Genomic DNA, 12547 nt, shown 5'->3' on the forward strand with positions numbered 1-12547 from the left:
AAAATATTATATATAATAAAATAAATATATAATAAATAGACTGATCGTCATTTACCAAAAAGGTTACACTAAATTAAACTCTTACCATGAGTGGGTGAGTACCACATACTCTTGCCATTTGGAGGCATGTAATGGGTTGCATATCACTTAGAAGAAAGATAAGTTATTATTATTTCAATTCCTTTGAACATCAGTGAGCTTGAATATCTTTTTATAATTTATGAACTATTTTCTCCTTATCAATGATTCTCATCTTTTATTTTTTTAAAAAAAGAGAAAGTATGTGAGCACTCAGGTGTGTATACCTAAAAGACTGCTTACACAGAAAGATTTGGAATGATACTTTAGGTCAGTGGGTCTCAAACTGGGCGAGCATCAGAATCACCTGCGAGGCCTGTTGCAACGCGGTATGTTGGTCCCACCCCCATCATTTCTTTTCTTTTCCTTTTTTTTTTTTTTTTTGAGATGGAGTCTCACTCTGTCACCCAGGCTGCTGTGCAGTGGTGCTATCTCAGCTCACTGCAACCTCCGCCTCCCAGTTTCAAGTGATTCTCCTGCCTCAGCCTCCCAAGTAGCTGGGGTTACAAGCACCCATCACCATGGCCAGCTATTTTTTTGTATTTTTAGTAGAGATGAGATTTCGCCATGTTGGCCGGGCTGCTCTTGAACTCCTGACCTCAGGTATCCGCCTGCCTTGGCCTCCCTCATCGTCTCTGATTCAGCAGGTCTAGGATGGGCCCAATAATTTTCATTTCTAACAAGTTCTCAGGTGATGCTGACAATGCTGGTCCATGAACCCCACTTTGAGAATAGCTGTTCTAAGCTATTAAAAGCAGTTACCGGGCCAGGCGAGGTGGCTCATGCCTATAATCCCAGCACTTTGGGAGGCTGAGGCGGACATATCACAAGGTCAGGAGTTTTGAGACCATCCTGGCCAACATGGTGAAACCCCATCTCTACTTAAAAAAAAAAAAAAATTAGCTTGGCGTGGTGGTGGGTGCCTGTAATCCTGGCTACTCAGGAGGCTGAGGCAGGAGAAATGCTAGAACCAGGGAGCTGGAGGTTGCAGTGAGCCGAGATTGTGCCACTGCGCTCCAACCTGGCAACAGAGCAAGACTCCATCTCAAAAAAAAAAAAAAAAAAATTAAAATAGAAAATAAAAAAATAGAAGCAGTTACCCACGGGAAGTGGGGTTAAGAAAGATATTTAAAAACTTTTTCCTTTCTGCAATAAGCAAGAATTTCTTTGATCATTAAGGAAATAAAATTGAGACCTTTGAAGGTTTGCCTGTGAAAGCGCAGGTGTGAAAGCACAAGGTGTTTTACGAAAGTAAAGCATTATTATCAGGCATTATGTGAGGGATGCATTTGAAAATTCCCCTCTACCCACCATGCAGTAGCACTGTGATTGCTTTAAGGGCCTAATTCATACCACTGGATTTTGACCTACAAATGCTTTGTGCTGTGTAAACTGCACAGGAAATAATTTAGGAGCAGAGGCAGGACTTGGGCCCAGAGAGAGTGTGGGGAAGGGGAGGAGGGAAGGAGTAGGACGGATCTCTAGGGACAGCCCAGGTGTGAGACTGGAGAAATGAGCATGAATTTTGGAGTCAGACAGATCTGGGTTTGGGCATCTCACTTACTCTGGAGCCTCAATTTTCTCATCTGGAAAATGGGGCTATTAAAACACCTAGCATACTGCTTGGCACCTAGTATGCACTCAGTAAATGGAACACTGGGCAGCTTTGCCCCAGGTGGCCATGCGCAAAGCCCGAGCAAATGGTCCAGCCTGGCTCAGGGGAAGCCACTCCTCTTGCCAGCAGAGCATGCCCAAGAGAGAAGATCCCAGGGCTGCTCTGGCCAGGAGCTGTGTGGGGCTCCCACAAAGATGGGTTTCAGGTCCTCAACATAGCTGAGCAGAAGGAGGGCTCTGCCTACCCCAAAGGAGATGTAGGCGCCCAGCAGGCTGCCAGCAATGGTGGCGTAACCTCCGGTCATGACAACATGGACTTCAGAGAGTGTCATGTCTGCCAAGTAGGGCCGGATCAGTAATGGAGCCTCAGTCTGCAAAGAGGAAAGATGTCAGACAAGCAGGGTGGGGGTGGTTGGGCATACCCTCCCCCTCCACAGGTCACAGTGAGTGCCTGGGAGTCCCACGGTAAGAGGCAGCAGGGTGGGGTAAAGACCAGTGTCTGTACTTGGCTGAGCCTCTCTGAACCTCAGCATTGCCCACCTCTGCAGAAGGACCCGCACCCCTCCCTCCCGGCCTGACAATGCTCCCCTGTGTCGATAGCCTGCCACGTGCCAGGCACCCTGCTAGGTACGTCTCCTTTGTTACTCACAACCTTCTAAGATAGAAGTGGGCGTCTCCATTTTCCAGGAGAGCAAAAGAGGTTCAGAGGGGTTCCAGGAATGACCCCTGCTCACGTAAATGGATGGGGAGCAGATCCTGCTGCAGGCCCAAGGTCTCCTGCAGCCACAGTGGTGACTGAAAGAAAGAAGCTGCGGCATTGGATGAGGGCTGCATTTCTGGGCATCTGGGCAGCCCGAAGCCCTTCGTTATTCACTCAGTAACTAGTCACTGAGTGCCTACTGTGTTCCAGGCACTGTTCTATAGAATACGAACATGGGGTCAACAGGATAAAGTCCCTGCCTTCATGGGGCTTATATCCTGGGAGCAGTGGAGGGTGGGAGGGGGGCTTTAGCAGGTGGTGGGAGGATATAGATAATCAACAAGGAACCAAGCAGGTAAGCAATGTCATTTTAGACAGTGACGAAAGCTATGAAGATATGTGTGAGAATGCCTACTGGTTAGCGGTGTTTAAAACTGAGTAGGCCAGGCGTGGTGTCTCATGCCTGTAATCCCAGCACTTTGGGAGGCCAAAGTGGTAGAATCACCTGAGGTCAGGAGTTCCACACCAGCCTGGCCAACATGGTGAAACCCCATCTCAACTAAAAACACTAAAATTAGCCGGGTATAGTGACACATGTCAGTAATCCCAGCTACTAGGGAGGCTTAGGCACGAAAATCACTTGAACCTGGGGGTGGAGGTTGCAGCGAGCCAAAGATTGTGCCACTGCACTCCAGCCTGGGTGACAGAGTGAGACTCCATCTCAGACAACAAAAACAAAAAAACTGAGAAATCAGCAAAGGCCTCTCTGAGGAGGTGACATTAGGTTAGGGTTGGCTGAGACCTGAAGGAGCCAGTGACATGGTTTGATAGCACAGCATTCCAGGCAAGCGAACAGCAGAGGCCCTAAAGTAGCAAGAAGCTCTGCAAAGTCCAGAGGCCATAGCAGTCAGTATGTCTGCTGCAGATGCGCATGGGGGAGCTGTCTGAGATGGAGGCAGAGGGGGAAGGTGTGCCACAGAGGGGCTGGGAAGCCAGGATGAGGGGTGAGCTTGCTTAGGTGGGAGTGGAATGATCTGCTTTGTGTGTTTGAAGGGTCACTCGGGTGTATGAGTGAAGGACAGATAGTAGGGGCAGGGAGAAGAGGTAGGAGGAGACAGCAGTGTTCAGGTGAGAGGCGGGTGGCCCGGGCAGCGGGGGGTTGTAGATGGGCCACAGAGGCAGCGCTATGGGAATGCTGATAGACTGGATGCCGTGGTGGGGGAATTGAAGGAAGGCAGGGCAGCTCTTCCAGCTCCAACTGAACGATCCTATGGAAGATGTTCCCACCTGCTGAGAGGGGAAGGGCTTCAGAGGGGCAGAGGTGGTGAGAGGGGAGCAACAGTTCTGGTTGTTTGGACTTAGCGTCTTAATGTGAGACACCCCTTAAATCTCCAAGTGGACGGTCAAGGGGCCAGTTGACCTGTCAGTCCTGAGTTCAATGGGAGGTCAGGACTGCAGAGCAGGACCTGGGAGGCATTTAGAGCATTTAAAGCCATGGGGCTAATGTGGTCCTGCAGGGAGGCAGTGTGGATGGACAAGAGGAGAGGGCCCATGCCTGTAGAGAGGTTGAAACGATATCACTGACCCCTGAAGGCTCCCCATTCCCCCTTCTTGGGGGAAATGAGGCATAGACCCCGGCATCTAGGTCAGCTTGATCAACAACTTGTCCAAAATGAACTCACCTTGGCAGTGCTTCACATCGCCCAATGTCACCCCGCCTACATATTTTCCCAGCAAAACACATGGAACACATTTGCAGCCTTTCATATAAAATAACTGCTTTGCATTTTAATAGTGTTTTCCTCTTTTGCCTCATTTTGAACACCTTAAGGGACTTTTTTGACAATTTATCTGAGAGTACGTCTATCTTCATTGGCTAAAAACAAGACAAAACTAAACAAAAAACAACCAGAAAAAAAATTTTCAAATCAACACACTTACACCACAGAAAAAAAGATAAAAATATTCCCCAAAGTTTCCTAAACTGTACAGTGAAATATGGCATCTTTTGACAAGAGTGCCTCTTGGTGACTCAAACATTAAGCAGATGGGCCAGGACAGGCCTTGGCAGAGTCTCCAGAGGGCCATCCTCAGGGGATCAGGCTTCCTGAAAGGGACTCAGCACCGATGGTGCTTTCAGAGTCACACTTGCTTTGAAAAAAACATTTTAAGAAAGAGGGAGAAAAGAAAAGACAAAATAATGCAGTGGAAAAAACTCTGACCAGAAAGAAGAAAACCTGGATTCGAAGCCATGGCTTATACGTGTGGGATCTTGGTCAAGGGGGTCCCATCCCCTGAGCCTGTTTCCACGTATATAAGATGAGAAACTGGACTCCATCTGTAGGAGCTGTGAGTCTTCGGGCTGATGAAGACCACCTAGGGCTAGAGTGGTAAGAGAAGCCAGAAAGATGACGTCCTCCCTGGCACGACCCAGTCATCCCCCAAACAGCGTAGCCCTGGGGCAGCAGAATTTGAGGACGCTGGGAGAAGGTTCAAACGGCTCTTCCTTGGACTGAATCAGAGCTCTGGGGATCCAGGGAAGCTGCCCTCTTTGGGGAAGCTGCTGATGAGCATGAGGGTAGGAGGCTGCCATACCCACCTGGCTCACAAAGATGTTTCCAGCCACGCTCAGGGTCTCAGTGGCTGTGGTATCCATGGTGACTTGCATCAGCCAGGCAATCTAGAAGGAAGCAGAGTGTTCTTTGTTGGAGGACATCAGCAAACCCCAGAGTCAAAGGGGGCTGGAGTGAAAGACCTGACACCCTTTCCTCCCAACTCCCAGCCCAGTGTAGGACCCCCTCATCTACATTTTCCCAAAAGGTCAATTCATAATCTTCTTCCACACCTTCATTGATAGGGGCTTACCCCTTCCCAAAGCCACCCATTTCACCATAGGAATGCAGAAAGGATTTCCTGGCCAAATATATTTGAGAATTGCGAATGGCGCACACACACACACACCCCTTAGAGATTACCAGTACACATTAGCTTAGTAAAGCCTCTGAGAAGTCCTGCATTAAGCTTGTTTAAATTTATGTAGCATAATGCCTAGCCTAGTTTCCCTAAATTATTTGACCATGGGATCAGGCTACCTTTACCTAGTAACATTTACTAACATGCTGTGGAACTAGAGTTTTGTGGAAAAGATTTTGGGAAACACTGTGTTAGAAAGCGTTTTTCTTTTCTTTTCTTTTTCTTTTTCTTTTCTTTTCTTTTTTTCTTTTTTCTTTTTTTTGAGACAGAGCCTCGTTCTGTTGCCCAGGCTGGAGTACGGTGGCACAATCTCGGCTCACTGCAACCTCTGCCTCCCAGGTTCAAGCAACTCTCCTGCCTCAGCCTCCTGAGTAGTTAGGACTACAGGCACCCACCAGCATACCCAGCTAATTTTTGTATTTTTAGTAGAGACGAAGAGGCAACATTTTCACCATGTTGGCCAGACTGGTCTCGAACTCCTGACCTCAGGTGATCCATCTGCCTTGGCCTCCCAAAGTGCTGGGATTACAGGTGTGAGCCACCACGCCCAATTAGAAAGTTCTTCTTTTTAATCAAGATGAAATCTGCTTCCCTGGAATTCTATCCACTGCTGGTGCCTCTCAGGCTGCCCTTTCCCTAATCTCTCTTCTGTAAGTATTCAGAGACAGCTATCCTCCCCTAACTTCCTCTTCTCCAGGCTCCTCGTTCCTTATTCCTTCAACCATTTTGTAGAGGGTATGGTTTCAAGCCCTTTCATTCTCCTGCTTATAGTTCAGTTTGTCATAGCCTCTTGGTTGAATACAGTCTCCAGGTCTGGGGAGAATCACCTCCTTTATGCTATGCTGTGTGGGCTCTTAACACAACTGCTATGGTTTAAATAACCCCACCTAAACTCATGTTGAAATTTGATTGCCAGAGAAAAATATATATACATTTGATTGCCATCATAACAATGTTGAGAGGCATGACCTTGAGGAGGTGATTAGGTCATGAAGGCTCTGCCCTCATGAATGGATTAATGCTATTATTGCAGGAGTAGTTTGGTTATCATGGGAGTGAACTCGATAAAGGGGATAAGTTTGGCCCTGCTCTCTCTGTGTCTTGTGTGCTCACTTCTGCCTTCTGCCCTTCTACCATGTTATGACACAGCAAGAAGGCCCTTACCAGATGTCAGTGCCATGCTCTTGGCCTTCCCAGCCTCCAGAACCATGAGCCAAATAAATATCTTTTCTTTATAAATTACCCAGTCTGTGATATTCTGTTATAGCAACAGAAAATGAACAAAGACAATAACCACAGGTTGTTTTTGCCTTTCTGGCAGCCATCTGATGTTGCTGATTTATTCTGAGCTCAATCAACTAAAACCTTGGCATCTTTTGCCAGGTCCAATGCTATCTGTTGCTGTCCAATGCTATCTCCTACATCCTGGTTTTGTGCAGCAGATTTTATGAACATAAGCACAGGATCTGACATTTATACCAGCTGAGTCTGGCCAATATGGTCCACTGCTACAGTCTCTCAATATCTTTTCAGTATAAATTATTTTTCTTCCTCTACACCTTTTCAATTCAGCCTCAAAACTGCAATCTTTCCTCCAGGAAAGACCACTTTAGACTTTGGTGCTATTTCTCCTTAGTGTCGTGACAGGAGACCTTGGGAAAGGATATTTGGTCAGTGCTAGATTCTGTGAGGCTGAAGATCCTGGAAGCAGGGGATTCAGGGAAGGTATGGACTTCGGAAGCAAGGGATTCTAGGAAGCTGTGAACCCTAAGAGTAGGGGATTCTGGGAAGGTATGGGCCTCAGAAGCAAGGGATTCCAGAAAGGTGTGGAACTTGGGAGCTGGGGATTTTGGGAAGGTGGAGGCGCTGGGAGCAGGGGATTCTGGAAGGGTGTGGGCTTGGGGAGCAGTGTATTTGGGGAGGTTTGGGCTCTGGAAGCAAGGCATTCTGGGAGAGTGTGAACCCTGTGAGCTGATGACTCTAGGAGAGCCCAGGTCACGGGCACTGGGAACTTACCTTCAGGATCACCCACTGCATGAGGCCCACGTGGTAGAGAACCGACATGACACAGCTGAAGAAGACAATGATGGGCAGAACCTGCCGGGAAGGAGAGCATAGGACCACAGGCTAGAGGCAGGCAGGCTGCAGGGTGCCAGGCAGGGTCCGGGAGACCCCAGACAGCCCACTCCATCCCAGGCCTTGCCACTCAGATGCCTGACAGGATCTGGGAAGATGCTCTGAGATCAGTGCATGAAGTCCCAGGTGTTCCACATGCAGGGCCTCTTTGGAGGCAGTCTTGTCCTCTCGGCTCCCCTCTAAATAGTGACCAGCCACCAGACCGTCCCCTCTCTCCTCAGCACAGGTAGGCCTGTGCTGTGGTAGGGTGGGGCCTGAGTGCACCACTTTTATCTCCTGCTTCTTTGTCTCTAAAATGGGAGTAAAATGCCCACATCTGAGGGTCACTGTGAGGGTGGCATTGTGTACCCTTCTCCATGAGCTCAATCCTTGGCCTCAGATGCTGGCCTTAACCTCCCTCTCATGCTTTGGGCCTGAATGAGGGGACCCTCACCATTTTGGTACTCCACTTCCGCTCAGCACCAACAAGCTCAGAATTAGGCTTACCCCGGACCTGAGCCAGCATCTCCTCCCATCACCCCATTTCCTATTATTAGTACCAGGCTGAACACTCCTCTTCCTTCACTCCAAGCTCACCCATTCTCCCTTCAGAATTTCTCACACCCATTCCCTCCTTTCCAGGCCCATGGAAAAGGAGGTTGCTTTTCTGCACCCTGGTCTTTCTTTACTGTAGTCTGATGTTTAACAACAAACTGGCAAAAAACAGAGAGGTCTTTCAGTGGAAGACTAGTTTCATCACCTAGGATACAGACATACACCAGTGCACTAAAGGTCAGGAAACAAGAATGCAGAAGCTCTCTATGGGCAGCTGTGGACTGATTTCCAAGATATGTTGTTAAATGAAAAAAGAGAAGGTGTACCACAAGAGTGAATGCTATGCTGTTATGTGGGTTTAAAAAGGGGGTCGGGGGTAGCCATGCATAGTGGCATGTGTCTATAGTCCCATCTACTCAGGAGGCTGAGGCAAGAGGATTGCTTGAGCCCGGGAGTTCAAGGCCAGGCTGGGCAACATAGTAAGGTCCCCTTCCTCTCCAAAAATATGTGTGTGAGGGGTGTTGTGTGTGATCTTATATGGGTGCAGGAATCATTAGAAGGATGTGCAAGAGGCCAGCAACAGCAGGTGTCTTGGGGTGGGAACTGGGTGCCTTGGGGGCCAGGGGTGAGAGGAAGGTTTCTTTTTTACTTTATACCATTTTGTGTTGGAATGTTTGCTCTATTCTGTGTCCTGTGTTCCCAACAGTTTAAAATAGTCGTGTAGAACTGGTAATAGCATGGGAGCATTCTTATGCTACAACGTTAAGTGGGAAAATTGGAATATGAAAATTATAGAAAGAAGCACTCCCAAATAGTCAAAGAACTTGCCCTATGTGCTGGGGCTATGTAAATGTTGTTTTCTTTTTTCTTTATTTCTGAATTTCTCATCTGTTTCTACAATTTTTTTTTAAATTTTTAGACAGAGTCTTACTCTGTTGCCCAGGCTGGAGTATAGTGGCACGATCTTGGTTCATTGCAGCCTCCGCCTCCTGGGTTCAAGTGATTCTCCTGCCTCAGCCTCCCAAGTAGCTGGGATTACAGGTGCTTGCTGTCACACCCAGCTAATTTTTGTATTTTTAGTAGAGACAAGGTTTCACCATGTTGTACAAGCTGGTCTCGAACTCCTGACCTCAAGTGATCTGCCCGCCTCATTCTCCCTAAGTGCTGAGATTACCGGTGTGAGCCGCCGCATTCAGCTGTTCCTATAATTTTCAATAATAGGTGGACATTTCTCAAGGGAGGGAGCATAGGCAGGAGAGGTTTGTGGGAAAATCAGTTTGGTTTTGAACTTTGAATCTGAGATGCCTCTGGAATATCAAGTGGGCAGCTGGATAAAGGATTGGGAGCTGAGAGGGGAGATCTGGGCCAGGCCTTGGCATGGGGCTCTTTCATAAGAAATACAGGTTGGCCCAGCATAGTGGTTCATGCCTTTAATTCCAGCACTTTGGGAGGCCAAGGCAGGCGGATTGCTTGAGCTTGGGAGTTTGAGGCCAGACTAGGAAACAAAGCAAGGCCCCCATCTCTATACATACAATTTTTTTTTAATAACTGGGCATGGTGGCGCACGCATGTGGTTCCAACTGCTCTGGAGGCTGAAGCGGGAGGATCACTGGATTCCAGGAGTTCGAGGCTGCAGTGAGTCATGATCATGGCACTGCACTACAGCCCAGTCAACAGATTGAGACCCCATCTCTTAAAATAAAATTTTTAAAAAATTAAAAAAAGAAGGCCAGGCACGGTGGCTCACACCTGTAATCCCAGCACTTTGGGAGGCTGAGGTGGGTGGATCATTTGAGGTTAAGCGTTCGAGACCAGGTTGGCCAACACAGTGAAACCCCGTCTCTACTAAAAATACAAAAAAATAAACCAGGCATAGTGGCAGGCACCTATAATCCCAGCTACTAGGGAGGCCGAGGCACAAGAATTGCTTGAACCCGGGAGGCAGAGGTTGCAGTAAGCCGAGATCATCCCACTGCACCCCAGCCTGGGGTGACAGAGTGAGACCCTGTCTAAAAAAACAAAACAAACAAACAAGAAAAAAAAATTAGAAGAGGAACAACAACGACAGGTAGAGATGGCTGGTGGATACAATTCACTGTGGAAATCACCCTGAGTGAGAAGCGCAGGGGCTAAGGACCGGGCCCTGTGGTCAGTGTGTCACTGAAGGGTGACGGGGAAGGAGGAGCCTGTGAAGGAGACAAAGAAATAGCCAAGGGCTGGAGGATGGCCAGGAGAGACGCGGGATGGAAACCGAGGGGCAGCTTTTCCAGAACGGATAGTCACTAGCAGTTGTGTCAGGGGCATCAGAGAACTCTGGAAAGGTAAGGACTGAGCTAGACCCCTGGGACTTAGCAACTTGGAGGTGCCCATGATCTAGGTGAGAGCAGTGTCAGAGGAAGTCAGAGAAGTGTGGGGACTGAGGCTGATGTCAGTGAGCCAAGGTGGAAGTGGGACATGAAGAAGGAGAGACCACAGGAATGGACAGCCCTGGCAAGAAGCAGCACTGTGCTCACTGCGGGAGACTAGTGAGGGGCCCAGAAAGGGCTGCTTTTATTTTTTAAGGAGGGAGAGTCTTGAGTAACCAAATTTAGGCTCTAGTTCAAAGTGAACTGGGATTACAGAATGGACCCTGAAGAGAATGGAGACTCTGCCCCGGGCAGCTGGGAAGCAAGCTCTGCTGAGGCCCTTTCTTTCTCTTGTCCCTTCCCAGACCAATGCTGCAGGTGGTATCTGCACTTGCTCTGCTGTCATCTGTCACCAACTTCACTGTGGTGGGGAAGTCATCTGACAGAGAACACCAGAACTGGCTCAAGAAACCCTTTTCCTGCCCCGTGACTCCTCCTCCCCCCGGGTCTAGAAACACCTCCAGCACGGGTATGATGACATCATTCCGCCACTCCTGGGACTGAGATGCAGAGAGGGTCATGTACTGTCTAGACTGCTTGTCCAGTGGATCCTGAGAGAGACTGCCAGGCAGCTGGTAGGCCTGCAGGGATGGGCCCACACCACGGAGGAGAGTGCCTGGGGCATCAGCACCCCACTGCAGCATTGGGACTTTCTCCTGCCAGCAATCAAAAGATTTTCTATCTGTGAGATGGAGATTTATGGTGGAAGAGAAGTTATGTTTTGGATTAAGTGGGGACTGTCTAGGGAGGGGAGGGGAATAAAAGAGAAAAGAGGTGGCCCCAATTTTCTAAGGTAGGATAGAAAACTAAATAAGGTCCCTGTGGCCAATATCGTCTTACAGCCAGGAAACACCTCTGGGGCCTGCAGGATGTGACATGGCAGAAGAACAGGCAGCAGCTCGAGGCAGTGCTGCTGTGGAAAGGGGAGGCAAGTGCCGTTAAATTCCACTGTATGCCAACCACGAGGGCCTGCCCTGGGTCAGGTCCCTAATATGTGGAGACTCATCAATCCTCATGGCATCTGTGGTGGATGTAACTGTCCCCACTTCACAAATGGGCACACAGAGGCTGTGAGATCTTGGCTACCCACCCGAGGTCACATACCTGCAAAGAGGCAGATGTACCTCCCAGGCACCATGCAGATTGCCAAGGTCCTGCCATGCCCCTTGGGAGCATGCCCCTTGGGAACAGTCCTGGAGGTTTGTTTCTCTGCCTTCAGGGGCAGCATGCATCCCTGCTGGAAACTTAATGTCTGTGTCCCCCTGAATTCATATATTGAAACCTAATTCCCTAGGTGATGATATTAGGAGGTGGAGCCTTTGGGGGTGATTAGGTTATGAGGGTGGAGCCCTCATGAATGGGATTAGTGCCCTTATAAAAGAGGCCACATGCCAGGCACAGTGGCTCACACCTGTAATCCCAGCATTTTGGGAGGCTGAGGCCAGAGGATTCCTTGAGTTCAGGAGTTCAAGACCAGCCTGGCAACATAGTAAGACCCTGTCTCTACCAAAATTCAAAAAATTAGTTGGGCATGATGGTATGTGCCTGTAGTCCCAGCTATTCTGGAGGCTGAGGCAGGAGGATCACAAGCTCAGGAGACGGAGGCTGCAGCAAGCAGTGGTCACACTGCTGCACTCCAGCCTGGGCAACAGCGTGAGATCCTGTCTCAAAAAGATAAGAAGAAAAAACAAAAGAGGCTCCAGAGAGCTCCCTCACCTCTTTTACCATGTGAGGACACAGACGACCAAGTGGGCAGAGAGCAAAGTGGGCCTCAACAGAATTCAACCTTGCAGGGACCCTGATCTCAGACTTCCAGCCTCTAGAAGTGTGAGAAATAAATTTCTGTTGCTTGTAACCACCCAGTCTATGGTTTTCATTATGGCCTTCTGGACGGACTAAGGCAGTCCCCTTCAAGGAAGAGCCAAGTAAGTCCTGACCACTGCCTTGTAGAAATGGCTTTGGAGGCTGGTCCTGCTAGTACCATAACTCAAGGAAGAAGGATATTCTAGCTCTTCTAGGCCACTGGTTCTCAGCATGTGGACCAGCAGCACCTCTGAGAATTTGCTAGAAATATTTTGGATTTAATAGGTCTACAGTGGGGCCTGAT

General features: G+C 48.7%; 1 protein-coding gene across 1 annotated transcript in view; it reads right to left on the reverse strand.

The window, feature by feature from the left end:
* The window catches only part of SLC28A1 (solute carrier family 28 (concentrative nucleoside transporter), member 1), a 71909-nt gene that overhangs the window by 23466 nt on the left and 35896 nt on the right, over window positions 1–12547 (reverse strand). Inside the window, exons 9-11 of the mRNA XM_011961060.1 lie at window positions 7382–7462; window positions 4992–5072; window positions 1938–2063 (exon numbers count right to left, since the gene is read on the reverse strand). Of these exons, the coding sequence (XP_011816450.1) occupies window positions 1938–2063; window positions 4992–5072; window positions 7382–7462 (288 nt within the window). The remainder of the gene's footprint in view (window positions 1–1937; window positions 2064–4991; window positions 5073–7381; window positions 7463–12547) is intronic.

This window comes from Colobus angolensis, unplaced genomic scaffold (genome assembly GCF_000951035.1).
Source record: "Colobus angolensis palliatus isolate OR3802 unplaced genomic scaffold, Cang.pa_1.0 Scaffold534, whole genome shotgun sequence".
Classification (NCBI taxonomy): Eukaryota; Metazoa; Chordata; class Mammalia; order Primates; family Cercopithecidae; genus Colobus; species Colobus angolensis.